This window comes from Gavia stellata, chromosome 25, assembly GCF_030936135.1.
Source record: "Gavia stellata isolate bGavSte3 chromosome 25, bGavSte3.hap2, whole genome shotgun sequence".
NCBI lineage: Eukaryota > Metazoa > Chordata > Aves > Gaviiformes > Gaviidae > Gavia > Gavia stellata.
In genome coordinates, this window is record NC_082618.1 from 9263131 (window position 1) to 9278846 (window position 15716).

The 15716-nt window shown below is 47.8% G+C and overlaps 1 protein-coding gene and 5 non-coding genes across 6 annotated transcripts in view; all 6 read right to left on the reverse strand.

The window, feature by feature from the left end:
* The window catches only part of TEX14 (testis expressed 14, intercellular bridge forming factor), a 33648-nt gene extending 18293 nt beyond the window's left edge, over positions 1 to 15355 (reverse strand). Inside the window, exons 1-11 of the mRNA XM_059829235.1 lie at positions 15220 to 15355; positions 7702 to 7816; positions 7248 to 7413; positions 6348 to 6484; positions 5581 to 5662; positions 4988 to 5118; positions 4034 to 4147; positions 3462 to 3585; positions 2445 to 2623; positions 1107 to 1258; positions 115 to 305 (exon numbers count right to left, since the gene is read on the reverse strand). Coding sequence (XP_059685218.1) covers positions 115 to 305; positions 1107 to 1258; positions 2445 to 2623; positions 3462 to 3585; positions 4034 to 4147; positions 4988 to 5118; positions 5581 to 5662; positions 6348 to 6484; positions 7248 to 7413; positions 7702 to 7816; positions 15220 to 15355 — 1527 coding nt within the window. The remainder of the gene's footprint in view (positions 1 to 114; positions 306 to 1106; positions 1259 to 2444; positions 2624 to 3461; positions 3586 to 4033; positions 4148 to 4987; positions 5119 to 5580; positions 5663 to 6347; positions 6485 to 7247; positions 7414 to 7701; positions 7817 to 15219) is intronic.
* LOC132319232 (small nucleolar RNA U3) lies at positions 8291 to 8503 on the reverse strand. Its single transcript, XR_009484482.1, has one exon. It is a non-coding gene; the product is annotated as a small nucleolar RNA U3 (small nucleolar RNA).
* Positions 9387 to 9599, reverse strand: LOC132319233 (small nucleolar RNA U3). Its single transcript, XR_009484483.1, has one exon. It is a non-coding gene; the product is annotated as a small nucleolar RNA U3 (small nucleolar RNA).
* LOC132319235 (small nucleolar RNA U3) lies at positions 10494 to 10706 on the reverse strand. The gene has a single exon (XR_009484485.1). It is a non-coding gene; the product is annotated as a small nucleolar RNA U3 (small nucleolar RNA).
* Positions 12471 to 12683, reverse strand: LOC132319234 (small nucleolar RNA U3). Its single transcript, XR_009484484.1, has one exon. It is a non-coding gene; the product is annotated as a small nucleolar RNA U3 (small nucleolar RNA).
* Positions 14098 to 14310, reverse strand: LOC132319222 (small nucleolar RNA U3). The gene has a single exon (XR_009484472.1). It is a non-coding gene; the product is annotated as a small nucleolar RNA U3 (small nucleolar RNA).
* Positions 15356 to 15716: the final 361 nt, after the last annotated feature.

Below are 15716 nucleotides of genomic sequence, written 5' to 3' on the forward strand. Positions count from 1 at the left end.
GGATACTCAATGTTTAGATTGCCTCCCACCTAGACTTAAGCAGAACAACTTGAATCTGAAAGGACACGAAACTGCCCTTTCAAACACATGAAAGGACACAATCCTGGAAGTCACCTTTAAGTCATTTTTCAGTATATATTGAATATCCTGAAGTTTCATGGAGCGGTTCTTCTGTTTAGGTTCTAGCCCTGACTTTATGATATTGTAATAGGGCATAGGAAGTCTGACATCTGCTTCTAACTGTTGTCCTGAAATTATAAGCTGTTTAATAACTGAGTCTTCAAGACCTTTCCAGGGAGGGGTCTCTGCAAGACATAAATATAGACTTTACATCACAAGCTGTGTATCAATGTTAATGAAAAAGAAGAAAAAAGAAAAAAGATAAAAGATTCAGAGATACGGAAGCATTATTGTCTGCATGCTCCCTGATTTACAGCCACTGTCACAAACCAAACGAGCACTGAGTCCAGTCTGGCATCTCCTCCCTATCATATTTCAACAGTGGATGCTTTAAAGGGAGCTGACAGCAATCTCTAGAGGATAGTTACACTGTAAACCATGCTCTGGATTCTTCATTACCAACCAGCTAATAGAGGGTTTAATTTTTAGGGTAATTGTTTATCCCATTTCACTGTCAAAATAGTCAAAGTCAATACATAAAATACATTACATTAGCTGTAATAAAAATAACAATACATTATCTCTTAAGTTATCTTAGTGATCAAAAAGATGAAAGCTGCACAGGCTCACTTTGTGCATTGCAAAGAGTTAACTGAATGTTTTGCTGTCCTCGTATGAAGAAGAAAGGTAAACAGCAGAAAAACACCATTACACAAAACTGTATCTCTCTAATACCAGCCATTAATCTCATCCTTTAGTTACGCAATTTTAAGTTTTCTGATTACATTTTACAAAAAGTTTACAGTAGTCTTTGCTATTGTCATTAAGGTTTGCTTTTTTTGCCTGGAGGGTTCCTTCTCCAAGTTAATTCTGAATGAGCCATCACAGCAAGGTTTTATCCAGTCACGTAGGGGAATTAAACAGACATCGGGGGCTGACAGTCTGCACTGAAAACATTCTCTATATCTATAAACCTATAGATATACCTGTCAAGGCCTCCTGCACTACTGTACAGAAGCTATAAATATCCGATTTGACCGTGACAACTTTTTCAAGGATTACTTCAGGAGAGCACCACCTATACAGCTGGGCTGGGACAGGAATACGTGTCAGATCACTGTGTTCTCCACCATCTTTGCTGTATAAAGGAAAAAAAAGTTGTAAATTGGGACATACAGCACACTCAACTAGAAAGTATATCTTTTAGAATTAAACATCCGAGTTTGTTATATCTGCTTTTAGTTTAAATACCTAAAAGGTCCAAAGTATACCTGCAAATAAAAGTGCGTAGTATTTCCACAGCAATGTTTTTTGGCACATTACAGCAAAGACTTTCTGGCAAAAGTAACACCTCCTTTAACAAATTTACACTCAAAAAGAAAACAGAGAAAGTTGAAAATTTCCCAATAGAAATTTTACAAACAACTCTTTCGCTCTGGCCAGTGTTCTCTGACCATGGACAAAATACAAGAAGGTGCCATCTAGCCTGTCAACATTTATTTTGCAATGTATGCTTATATCTAGAAGATAACATCCTCCTCACATTTAACTATAGGGTTTTTTTGTTATTCATTTCACAGTAAGCTGTACCTGAAATAGCCAAGAAATCGCAAGATTTATTAACAAATTGAGTTTGCAAGGAGATGAGGAAGTATCTTTGCTCCTTTCAGGATGTTACCATTGGCAAATTTTTGTTTATTATCAATTTTACTCTTTCTTTACAGTCTAACCAGCCATTTACTTCCCTTCTAACCAGACTGCACTATAGGAAAGAAAGAAAGAAATACATATAAGTAATAATTTACCTAGATGAAATTAATGGTGTCCCTCATAAAAGAGATACTCTTTTTGTCACTGGTGGCACTTAATTACTACCAGTTCAATGAGGTGTGGAATCTTCAACCACTTTGGGTAAGCCTCCATAAGCACAAGTTCGGTAATACAAGAGGAGACTTAAATTATTTCCAGCCCAGCACAGAATTAGTGACTCAAAGAGGAATTTCATCTCTGTTCTGTAAGATTATGTTCTGTTTCTCTATGATGGTATTTTTATACTCCAGTGAAGAGCTGCTTCTCTTACTAGTTTCTATTTTCAGATACTTACAGAAACTAAGTCCACCTGAAACTTGCCATACTGCTTGTAGCAAAGTTAATGTACCTGAGCAGTAATAATTTGGAGTTCTTTACTCCTATAACTCTTGTTAACTGACTCAGAGGCAGGAGTCCCTAGTCATCTAAAGAGGGGCACTTCAGCAGAATTCAGCACTAAATTTGACTTTACTTGTGTTTGTCCCTTTCACAGAAACAGTGAGGAAGTTCTTTACCTCTCTATCATGTATTCCAAGTTGCATAGCTTTGCCTCACCAGAAGAAACAATTTGAATAGCATAGGAAGTAACTGAACGGTGAATAAATCCACGGGAGTGCAGAAAACGCAAAGCGTCATTAATTTGAAGCAGCACATGCAAGATCGTCTCCATGTGCAGTACTGGGAATTCCGTACGCTGAAAAAAACCAAACAAACCAGAATTACCAAATTTGCACGGCAGATCTTTAAAGCATGATGCAGGGGAAATCTCTTATTGTACAGAAGGCAGCAAAGAAAGCAAACATAAAACATACCGTAGTAAAAGTCAGACAAATTGCACTTGCTAAATAATGTTCGTTCTCAATACCAAACCAACTAATAATACCTTAAAAAGTAATTAAGAAAAAAAGATATTGACTATGCCAAAATTCACTCTGAAGCAGCATGAACTCTTAGAATTTCTTGCCTTCGACTGCAATTTCTCCAGTAACTTAGATGTCTGCGATCAAACAGCTAAAGAAATAAAATAATAACTCAATTAACTGCAAAAAAGGAAGAGAAAAATATTGAATGACAAAACCAAAACACAGATCAGTTGATTAAAACAAAACAAAAAAAAAAACAACACAAAACCAACCCACAACTGAGTTCCAGCCTTCACTTTTATACACAGGCAGTTTGCAATGTACTACTACAGGCAAATATGCAAGGGCAGAAGCTGGTCTTGCTACATTTGCAGTACACAACCACATGCAGAAGATTAAAAGTTTAATTTAATTTAACAGCAGCCATTTTAAGACTGTCACCAACCAAGAAAATCAATGCAATTGCACCCGAACATGAACTGAAGTATTTGCCAATTATAAATGTTACCAGCTTACACAGAGTATCTGATACTGTGCAATGAAGTAGAAACCCTGATACGCAGACTGATGATTTTGTTGTCTTGTTCTTTGAGTAAAGATGGCAGACGTATTTACTAAAACTTCTTACTCTCAACTAATTACTATTTAAAAATCAAGTATTCCAATTACCCTTTCATGAAGGATGCTGTACAAAGAACCAAAGTTAACCCTTTCATATACTAAACGGGTTGTCTCCAAGTCACTAGACAGACAAACAGACATCAACTGTAGCAAATGAGGATGACGGAGTTTACTGCAAAGGGAGAGGAAAAAAAAAATTGTAAGGCAAATTTGAAACTGAAAGAGTCCTGGCCTTCTCAGTGTTTTTATCAATACAATGTGAATGCTTCTAACTTTTCATTAAAATACCCCAAATTTTAAAAGAACCATAGATTAGGAGGCATTCAGGAAACAGTGCTTACTGTCACAACTAGGAGAATCTATAAATAAGTCATCCAAGATGTGTGGAATGAAGCATTCATCCAGAGATACAAGAAGAGAGTATCATCTTCTCCTGTATTATCCACTGAGGAGCAAACAGAGTGGGAAGAGACAGGAGAAGAAAGAGACCTGTATTTCTCATTTGGAGAGAAAGTGCAACCACAGCCTAACAGTCCTCCCAAGGTTAATCACATTTCCTCACATCACTGGAGACACCCAAACCCCAGGAGCACTTGTGGCTACTGCACATTCTTTCTTACCTACTATGTTCCTGCTCTGCAATGAGAAGATCAGCTAAGCGTAGTTTACTACAGTTCTGATGGGGCTCAAAGCTGAGTTCCTTCACTGTAACTCTGCTGCCTCCCCATAGTAAGCTACAAGGAGAAGAGGAGGAATTTCTACGAGATGCTTTCTGCAGTATTTTTTTCCAGTTACAGGATTAGTTACAAATAATTTTGTAATTCTGAAATGCTCTGGTGCTGTCTCCTACTGTTAGTAACATTACTTTGATGATCCCGGCAATAGCATATACTCTTTCAAATTGACAATAAATTCTCATCCTGTTAAAGCCTGGATGTGGCAGGACAGGTTTGCTGTCCAAAGACGCTACCTTTCCATGACCCAAGGTAAAGAACAAGGACACTCAAAAACTCCTTTCACTAAAGGCCATCAGCCCATTGTGATACAAGCCAGAGCTCTGGGAAGATTAAATCACCAATTTGTCAACTCTCTGGATGCCTCTGAGGCACAACAACTTGCTGCACAATACAAAAGATTAAAGAAAAGGTGCAGTCTACACTTGCAACTCTCATTTCACCATAGGTTTGAGCAAGTGGACTGCAGACATGCATATCCAGAGGCCTGAAGTCTGACCCAACAATTACAAGCATTAAACACTGAACAACGGGATCTGTGCAACCCCAGCAATGTATTTCCCACCACAAAATCAATCACTACTGAAACACTGCTATCAATGAATAACCATAGTTGGGTTAATATTGCTGGAAAGGACAAGAGCGACCTACAGATACCAAGGGAGTCTAAAGAAGATACTGATCAGTGAACTGCAGAAAACAAGTAGCAAGCAGAAAGCAGTGGATGAATACAGAACAGAAAGAAAAACTATCCAAACAAAGCATCTGGCACAACAACTTGCTGCTTAATAGTAACAGACACACACTAAGAGGGGCTAAAATCTCTTTGATTCCACTTACTTTGTCATGATCATGTATGGTCCAACATGGTAAGAAAATGTTGGTTCATCACCTGCCTGAACCACCTCTTTTTCCCCAATAATAGGGAGAGATGCCAAGTACCCTAGATGTCCACTGCCTGCAAGATAAAACTGAAACAACACCAGGGCATAACCAAAAGGAATATGCAACAGCTCCCAAGATTCGTCACATCTGCCGCAAGCTCACTACAAACTTGAGTGCAATCACTGCAATGGGAGCATCAGCCAAAGCATCAAAATGAAATGTTAAGATATCTATGTCAAAAGCTTAACTTTCTAGTGAAGCTGAAACAGGGAAAGCAGAAACAGTCATTAACAAGAACTCCCACAGGGGACATTTAACAAGAGAGTTTCTATTGCCTGTTCCAAAACAGCTTCCTCTGATAGGGCATACTAACAACTAAAGGCCTGAATATTTGTGCTCTCCAAAGGTTTTTTTCTTCACCACTTCAGAAGAAACAAGAATGCACTTAAAATTAAAAATAACACAGGTGGGGTAATTACTGTGAAGAATATATGACTCTGAAAAACTGTACTATTATCATTAGAAAACCATTATCCATAGCATCTTACCTTCCCAAAACCAAAGCTGTAAATGTTCTTGGCTGCATTAGCTCCACCTTTTAGAAATCTACTCAGAGGACTGTCAACATTTCTAAATATCAAAAACATAAGCAATAAGACTAAGTAATATGCCAAGGCTTTGAGTAAAATACAAAAAAAAAAAAAGAGAGCGAGAAAAATGCAGAAGTTCCACAACAGCCATGTATTTCAGATGTTGCATTTGACTGGTCCCACACAAAACGTGTAATGCGGATGCTGAAATTCCAGATTATTGTGCAACTCATTAAAACTTTTTAGGTACACCGTTATGCCATGTATTTGTGTAAAGCAAAATAGACAAAAAAATATACACACACACACAGAGGCATCCTGCATCCCTTTTTGTTCACAAGTATGTATTTTTCCTAACATGTATCTGACACAAAAGCTCTTGAAACAGTTGGAAACACACCCCCAGAAGATTTGCAGTGACCTTAAAAGGTCAAGAAACAAACTACTTCATGTTACCACCATTTTAATACTATTAAAATTCAGTACTTCATATTGCTGGTTTCAAGAGTATCTCTTAATATACAGGTATTTACAACTATCAAGTTTCTGTTTGGAACTCTCACAAGAGAAATAAAAAGTATCATCATTCCTAACACTCGTTTTCAATTCCTAATGGTTTTAAATCTGATAGTATCAAAAAGAAACATGTTAATTTTAAGATAAGAGAATATGGAAGTAAAAGTCCTTGTAGCTCAATTCCTCACTACTTGAGAATATATTCTTACCCTTGAACAAGGCCACCAAACCTAGACGGATTGCAGACCAGCACTTTCGATGAGCCAACCTTCCTGAGTAGATCAGAGGGAAAATTTTGAATGGCAGCCTGCATGTGGAATGTACAACGCTGTATAAACTCCAGCATCTAGAGAGGAGGGGGGAATGAAAAAAAACACCAACAAAAATTACTTCTGAACTGCAAGATAAACCATTTTAAATTAACAGATCATGACTACTGAAAAAATAACTAGTTACTTGCAATATTTAAATAGACATTTCAAGAAACGGATACACAGAAAACCTTGAAGAAAATCAATTACAGGCAAGTATAAGAGAAAGCTTACGTCAAACACTAGATGACTAACTTTGAAGACATTCACCCACTGAAAATTGTAATATCAGGTTTTATTTTAAGAGAAGCATTGTAATAACAAGAAACAGGAGTATTACGAGTTTTAAATCAATATCGCAGTAATGAATAAGCCTTCTTGATACCGCATTTTGCTACCATGCTAGCAAAAATGACACATTTGCTGACACTTCATGCACAGACTGAGATACACTGGAAAACTACTTCAGGTTTACTCCCAAATTGCACATACATGCAAACAAACCACATACATCAGGGATCGAAGACAAGGGCCCTTCATTCTCCTCACTGCACACTTAGACATAAAGGTCCCAACAAGTTACAGACACGCCCCTGCACCTGAACAAAACCTTAGTTAAATAATCTGAATCATGAGGTCTTCAAAAGACCATTACTGATGTTGACAAACAATGTTAAATAATTTTTCTAACATGTGAAAGCCAAGAATTTCTCCCTGGAATGTTGGACTGTCTTCACTTTAAGATGAAGATGTGAGCACGTACCTAGCACGTATTCAACATGTATGACACACACATACCTGAGCACTGCTTTCTTTTCCAGCTGACATAGCCCAGTACTGAGGATTTTTGCCATCTTTATCATGAAGTCTCAGATCACCTCCTTCATCCAGTAACTTGCTAAGAATCCACTGATTTCCTGAGAATGCAGCTGCGTGGACTGGGGTGCTTCCATCGTAACAGCGACTGAGGAACATTAAAGCAGAATTGTTTCAACCTACCCCTACCACACTCAACCAGCTGTGCCTCTGGGGAAAAAAGTTTATGTACTCCCAAACAACAACAACATATACCACGAAATAAGGAAAATTAGGCACCTGCCTCCCTCTGAGGATCTTTGGCTAAAATACCAACATGTATCTTAAGCACCTCTTCAGTTATATACAGTGAATATTGTGTATTACATTGACTAAAACCATTAAAAGATTAAACATTAATTTCCATTTAAGAAAAAAAATTATTTTTATACTTAACTGATTAGCATCTGAGCCATAATCCAACAGCACATCCACTATTTTACCAAGACCTAGCAGTGCAGCAGTGAAGAGAGAAGTTTGGCCCATGGAATTTACAGCATCAACAAAAATACCTACAAGAAAACAAGAGGTTATGAGGCCAGTGCTTGTTCCCCCCACCCCAAATAAAAGGCAATGGTTCATTAACACTGAAACTGACTGCCATATTCCCTCCGAGACACTGAAAATATGAAAACATAATGATATTAACAGAAAATTTAAAAAGACCAAACGACCTTCCTTGTAACTTTCTATACATACCACACACTGCTGGTCCACGACTTTTTCAAACCAAGGATGGATAAACATCAGAGGCACAGGTAACACCAGAGGACTGCATTAATAAAAACCTAAATTCTTCTAAATCAATAATTAAGAGATTAATATTTTGTTAGTTTAGCCCATTTTTGCCAAAATAATTAACTCCACTCTGTATTACAAACAAAAAAGGCAGCCTAGAGGGACATGGATCTGAAACCGCAACTGTGCGGTGAGTTCAATGACAAGAAAGCTCAACTGCTTTTGGAACCATACAAAAAGGGCCACAAACCACTCAGCCCGTGTTCTCTCCCTCCCAGACCCCCAAAAGAGGCCGGGAACGGTCATCAATGGCGGGCGGCTCCTGCACAAGCAGCACCACCCGCCCGCTTCGCGCTCAGGAGAGAACACCTCGCTCCTCCTCGTGGCTTGTGACGCCGTTCAGGTGCGATCACTCTCCTCTAGTGACCAACTACAGAAATGATCCCTGAAAGTATAGTCTTAAACTCCTACCGCCGCCGCGCACAGCCACACCCGCACGCACTGCCCTCCACCACACGGCCACCACACCCCGACGACCCACGGGAACGCACCACCACCCGCCCCGCGCTCCCGCAGAGTCCCCGCCGCCGCGGAACCGCGACACCCGACCCACGGTCCCGCTCCGCGACCCACGGGACCGCCGCGCTGGGCCGCAAGCGGAACACGCCCCCTCATTTGCATCCTCTGCCTCAGACGCCCAATCACACCCGCCGCACTCAGCCAGGCAGGGGCGCGGCTCCTCCCCCACGACACGTGACGCCGCAGCCGCGCTCTGCCGGCCCGGGGCCGCTCGCTGCCCCCCACCCCGCACTGCGCCCGGCTACCGGCTGCCCGTCCTCCGGCCACACAAGCACAGGTCCGCAGAGCTAGCGCTCCGCAAGCAAAACGCCCCGCACCGGGGCTACACCCACCCGGGCCTGGGCTGCTGCTGTTTTCAGGACACAACAGAAGAGGCGACCGTCTCAGTCCGTGCTCCCTCTGCCCCAACTCCACCAGAGAAGGGGCCCAGGCACCAGTGCCAGGCAGCACTGCATGTCCATGGCCTGGCGCTCTGAAGGGGATGCACTGGCTTCATCACCTTGCCCTACACAACAGATGGCTCGAGAACACCGTCGCCTAACCTGCAAACCCAGGTACTAACAAGCTTGCCCCGTCCGTGGAAAGCCCACGCTGTCACTGCTACCGAAAATCCACTCAGGGCACTCAGGGGCTCGGGACAGGAAGCAGCCAACAGTCTGTGCGTTCCGCCGGGACACGTTTGCTCGCAGGGAACTGCCCCTGGCCAGAAACAATCCTTCGCCCCACAACAACTGCTTTTCCAACCGTACAAAAAAAGGGCCACAAACCACTCAGCCCGTGTTCTCTCCCTCCCAGACCCCCAAAAGAGGCCGGGAACGGTCATCAATGGCGGGCGGCTCCTGCACAAGCAGCACCACCCGCCCGCTTCGCGCTCAGGAGAGAACACCTCGCTCCTCCTCGTGGCTTGTGACGCCGTTCAGGTGCGATCACTCTCCTCTAGTGACCAACTACAGAAATGATCCCTGAAAGTATAGTCTTAAATTCCTACCACCGCCGCGCACAGCCACACCCGCACGCACTGCCCTCTACCACACGGCCACCACACCTCGACGACCCACGGGAACCCACCACCACCCGCCCCGCGCTCCCGCAGAGCCCCCGCCGCCGCGGAACCGCGACACCCGACCCACGGTCCCGCTCCGCGACCTGCGGGACCCCCGCGCGGGGCGGTACATCGACACGTGCCCCTCATTTGCATCCTCTGCCTCAGACGCCCAATCAGACGCACCGCTCTCAGCCAGGCAGGGGCGCGGATGCGGCCCGCACACCCTCTCGCAGTGGACCCCAGCCCTCCGCAACAGGCGCGGTGCCACCCGACGGGAGCTTCGGGAAACGATTTGGTGGCGCTCCCCGGGACACCCATGAAGCCACGCCAGAAACCACTCTCAGCGCACCGCTCCCTCAACCATCGGGCGCAACCAGGGTCCAGGGCGCCGTGGGCACAAGTGGCGCAACATCAACGGCGAGCACGCGCGGCTCTGAGCGGGGCTAGGGCAGCCCCCAAAGCGCGTCTCACCCACGGTGCTCAGCGGCTCTGCGCTAAGAGCAAGCAGCTTCTGCTTAACCCCCTCCAACGCCAACGAGCGACAGCCTCGGCTCCAAAGCCACCCGTCCTTCCACGTACACCGCGACGTGAGGGGGAAGACAGCAGGGTCTCCTTGGCCCCAACACGCTCTCCACCCCGCTCCAACAGCACTAAAACAACTTGGCAGCACCCGCACAATTCCGCAGCTCTCCTCGACCCAGTCTCTGCTGTAGCAGTAAGTCTGCACCACCCTCAGTGGGTACGAGGCTTCTCACAGATCGATAGAAACTCCTGCTTCCCAGTTACGAAGCGGATCTGTCTTTCGAACCACAATAAAAGGGCCACAAACCACTCAGCCCGTGTTCTCTCCCTCCCAAACCCCCAAAAGAGGCCGGGAACGGTCATCAATGGCGGGCGGCTCCTGCACAAGCAGCACCACCCGCCCGCTTCGCGCTCAGGAGAGAACACCTCGCTCCTCCTCGTGGCTTGTGACGCCGTTCAGGTGCGATCACTCTCCTCTAGTGACCAACTACAGAAATGATCCCTGAAAGTATAGTCTTAAACTTCCACCGCCGCCGCGCACAGCCACACCCGCACGCACTGCCCTCTACCACACGGCCACCACACCCCGACGACCCACGGGAACCCGCCACCACCCGCCCCGCGCTCCCGCAGAGTCCCCGCCGCCGCGGAACCGCGACACCCGACCCACGGTCCCGCTCCGCGACCCACGGGACCGCCGCGCTGGGCCGCAAGCGGAACACGCCCCCTCATTTGCATCCTCTGCCTCAGACGCCCAATCACACCCGCTGCTCTCACGGAGGCAGCCACGCCGCTCCGTCTCCGCTCCCAGCGACACGTGACGCCGCAGCCGCGCTCTGCCCGCTCGCCCCGGACCGGGGCCGCTCGCTGCCCCCCGCCCCGCACTGCGCCCGGCTACCGGCTCCCCGTCCTCCGGCCACACAAGCACAGGTCCGCAGAGTCAGCGCTCCGCAAGCAAAACGCCCCGCACTGGGGCTACACCCACCCGGGCCTGGGCTGGCTAACTGCGATGCCAACAACTGGCTCCTCTCCGGGAGCAGAAATGAAACCCTGGCGGTAGCACCGCACGGCACATCCAGTCTCGGATGGCTGCAGCTCTGTTGGCTACTGACAAACATCATCTCTCAAATGGTAATTTCTAAAGTGTCCAAGGCGACTCCAGGTCCCAGGTACTGCAGAACGATGGACAAGTTACAGCTAATACAAAAGCCTACGCTTTCTTCAAAGTCACCTGGAGGCTATGAAAAACCTCCTCTTGTCAACTGTTAGGAAAGTCTCATTTCCTAACCAGTGTACCAATTATTCTTTATCGTATGAACTTATTAAGAACTTTCTTAAGATATGTAATGGCATTCCACATAGTCATGGCTGAGTGAGCATGACTAAAGGGCCCCAGCTCACAACAAGGAGAAGGACAGCCCCCACACTGCAGATAATGACCTTTGTTTCTTGGAATCTTAAAATGTGTCCAGGAAGAATAAAAGATATCCCTGGACTACCAAGATAAGGCCAGGACCCTAGCCCCTCTAACACTTCTGTGAACCCCTCCCGTTATTTGGCATCATAGATAAGGAACTGCCACAAGGCTGACTCTACGGACACCTAGATCCAGAAGGAAGCGAATGGATAACGATGCCATAGAATTATAGTTGCTTTGTGAAACAGCAGTGTTTGTGTGTGTGTGTGTTAAGTAGTGCCAAGTCAAATCATCCTGTACCTGAATGCCTAAAAGGTGCAAGAACCATGTGTAAAAATGTATCTGGGGTGCCACAGTTTGAGTGGGACAACTTGTGTGCACAAAGAATTAACCCTGCAATTCTGTAACTTGTATCCCAGCCTCTCCTCAAACAGCACGGGCCATTTGCTAAGTTTTCAGGACACAACAGAAGAGGCGACCGTCTCAGTCCGTGCTCCCTCTGCCCCAACTCCACCAGAGAAGGGGCCCAGGCACCAGTGCCAGGCAGCACTGCATGTCCATGGCCTGGCGCTCTGAAGGGGATGCACTGGCTTCATCACCTTGCCCTACACAACAGATGGCTCGAGAACACCGTCGCCTAACCTGCAAACCCAGGTACTAACAAGCTTGCCCCGTCCGTGGAAAGCCCACGCTGTCACTGCTACCGAAAATCCACTCAGGGCACTCAGGGGCTCGGGACAGGAAGCAGCCAACAGTCTGTGCGTTCCGCCGGGACACGTTTGCTCGCAGGGAACTGCCCCTGGCCAGAAACAATCCTTCGCCCCACAACAACTGCTTTTCCAACCGTACAAAAAAAGGGCCACAAACCACTCAGCCCGTGTTCTCTCCCTCCCAGACCCCCAAAAGAGGCCGGGAACGGTCATCAATGGCGGGCGGCTCCTGCACAAGCAGCACCACCCGCCCGCTTCGCGCTCAGGAGAGAACACCTCGCTCCTCCTCGTGGCTTGTGACGCCGTTCAGGTGCGATCACTCTCCTCTAGTGACCAACTACAGAAATGATCCCTGAAAGTATAGTCTTAAATTCCTACCACCGCCGCGCACAGCCACACCCGCACGCACTGCCCTCTACCACACGGCCACCACACCTCGACGACCCACGGGAACGCACCACCACCCGCCCCGCGCTCCCGCAGAGCCCCCGCCGCCGCGGAACCGCGACACCCGACCCACGGTCCCGCTCCGCGACCCACGGGACCGCCGCGCTGGGCCGCAAGCGGAACACGCCCCCTCATTTGCATCCTCTGCCTCAGACGCCCAATCACACCCGCCGCTCTCACGGAGGCAGTCACGCCGCTCCGCCTCCGCTCCCAGCGACACGTGACGCCGCAGCCGCGCTCTGCCCGCTCGCCCCGGACCGGGGCCGCTCGCTGCCCCCCGCCCCGCACTGCGCCCGGCTACCGGCTCCCCGTCCTCCGGCCACGCAACCGCAGGTCCGCAGAGCTAGCGCTCCGCAAGCAAAACGCCCCGCACTGGGGCTACACCCACCCGGGCCTGGGCTGCTGCTGTTTTCAGGACACAACAGAAGAGGCGACCGTCTCAGTCCGTGCTCCCTCTGCCCCAACTCCACCAGAGAAGGGGCCCAGGCACCAGTGCCAGGCAGCACTGCATGTCCATGGTCTGGCGCTCTGAAGGGGATGCACTCGCTTCCAGTGGCTACCAAGGCCCGACGCTTTCAGGAACACTCTCACGTGCCAACTAGAACAACCCCACAGAGTACCATCGTAATTAACACTATCCTCTACGTTTCTGGATCCAGCCTGAGCACCAAGAACTTCCACACCATATTGTCAACACAGTACTGATCAGTTTCTCCCAGCCTCAGACCCCAGCAGATATTCCGTGGCCCCAGCATCCAGCCTGATAGATCTCATCTTCCATGGCATTGTGTAAAGAGCACAATATCGAGCAGTTTCTCCCTAACCCCCACCAGACTATAATCAAAGGATTACCATTCCCCAGGTCTAGCCTGAGTGATGCAGACTTCCACAACTTACCATGAAGGCACATCCCGAACAGTTTCTCCCCAGCCCCTCATCACTCTCTGATGAGCACTGTTCATCAGAAACAACTCCACAGCACCCACCCCATCACCTTGCCCTACACAAGATATGGTTTGAGAATACCATCGCCTAACCTGCACACCCAGGTACTAACAAACTTTCAAGGCATTTCTTTTCACTGAAAAACTAACTCCATCCCTTCAGACACTAAAACCTAAACCTGCCTGGAAGCTCGTGCTGTCACTGCTATCGAAAAATCCAGTGACGGGCTTGTGAGAAACCAACTACTGTCCCCGTTCTGGGACGCAGGAAGCAGCCAACAGTCTGTGCGTTCCGCCGGGACATGCTTGCTCGCAGGGAACTGCCCCTGGCCAGAAACAATCCTTCGCCTCATACCAACTGCTTTTCCAACCGTACAAAAAAGGGCCACAAACCACTCAGCCCGTGTTCTCTCCCTCCCAAACCCCCAAAAGAGGCCGGGAACGGTCATCAATGGCAGGCGGCTCCTGCACAAGCAGCACCACCCGCCCGCTTCGCGCTCAGGAGAGAACACCTCGCTCCTCCTCGTGGCTTGTGACGCCGTTCAGCTGCGATCACTCTCCTCTAGTGACCAACTACAGAAATGATCCCTGAAAGTATAGTCTTAAATTCCTACCGCCGCCGCGCACAGCCACACCCGCACGCACTGCCCTCTACCACACGGCCACCACACCCCGACGACCCACGGGAACCCGCCACCACCCGCCCCGCGCTCCCGCAGAGCCCCCGCCGCCGCGGAACCGCGACACCCGACCCACGGTCCCGCTCCGCGACCCACGGGAGCGGCGCGCGGGGCGGTACATCGATACACGCCCCCTCATTTGCATCCTCTGCCTCAGACGCCCAATCAGACGCGCCGCTCTCGCGGAGGCAGGCACGGGCGGACCCAGCGCCGTGTGGGGAGGGCGCCCCGCCCCGAGCTGCGCAGTCCCCGCGGCGCGGAAGGAGCCGCCTGCAGCGGGGGCCCGGCGCTCCGAGGCAGCGCGCAGCCTCGGGGAGCCCCCATCTTGCACATCCAGTCACCAGCGCTATGGGGAAGTCCCACCTGTAGGAGCAGCACATGCTATTGAAGTTCGTGATAGTAAAAACGAACTAGAACTGCATCGCGTACTAGGTTTCATTTACGAAATTCCACGTTCCCACGTACTTAAAAATCTACGTGTCAAAAACACCAGTATCTAAACCATACCTTAAGCATTTTGCAATCAGAATGAAAGTTAAAATCCCATTTAAAGAGCATATTCCTAGACTTTCAGAATTTTAGTTTTACAATACCTCAATCATTTCCTTATGAGCACCTTATAACTAAAAGCTCAGTTTTCTATTTACTTATTTTCATACAGTTTTTGATTCAATAATCAGTGCCACTTACCAAAAAAGGCCAGCTAGAATACATTTTGCAAACATACTTCACTCACAAAACTGAGTTGTACAGACAGCACGCTATTTTTTACCACAAATATAAGCATACAGGAAAAAGTTTTTTGCCAGCAGTTGTCTAAACTTAGCTTTTACCTTTTTTCAGAAGCTTCTTCACTTTCACATAGTTTCCTTGCCTGACATACTCATGCAGCTGAGCTTCCAGGGAGTCACCTTTTATACTTCCAAGCTGGACTGGGCAGGGAATTGGAAGAGGGAGAGCATGAGCCATCTTCTTTCCTCAACAGAACTAGGAAAAAGTATGAAATCTAATGAAGCTGCAGAACACCACAGCTCAAAGACTTCAAAAATTTCAGCAGCTGACAGAAGGAGTCATGGCTGTTTCCTCCAGACAAATCTTGAGATGGGGGGTGAAGGTGACTCAGCCCTCCCGGCCCACTGGCTACCTCGCTCCCCCCAGCTGTGCCCTCTGAGGAAAGGCCTGCCCGTGAGAGAAGCCGATGAGGGACTGTGTTAGGGGGCAAGGCCTGGCCAAGGGGAAACGTGGTCCCAAGGAGGAAAAGGGTGACACGACAGCCAGGGGACGAGAGAAACACCCCTACAACCTGTCAGGTGCATAGGCCTCTCCGGCT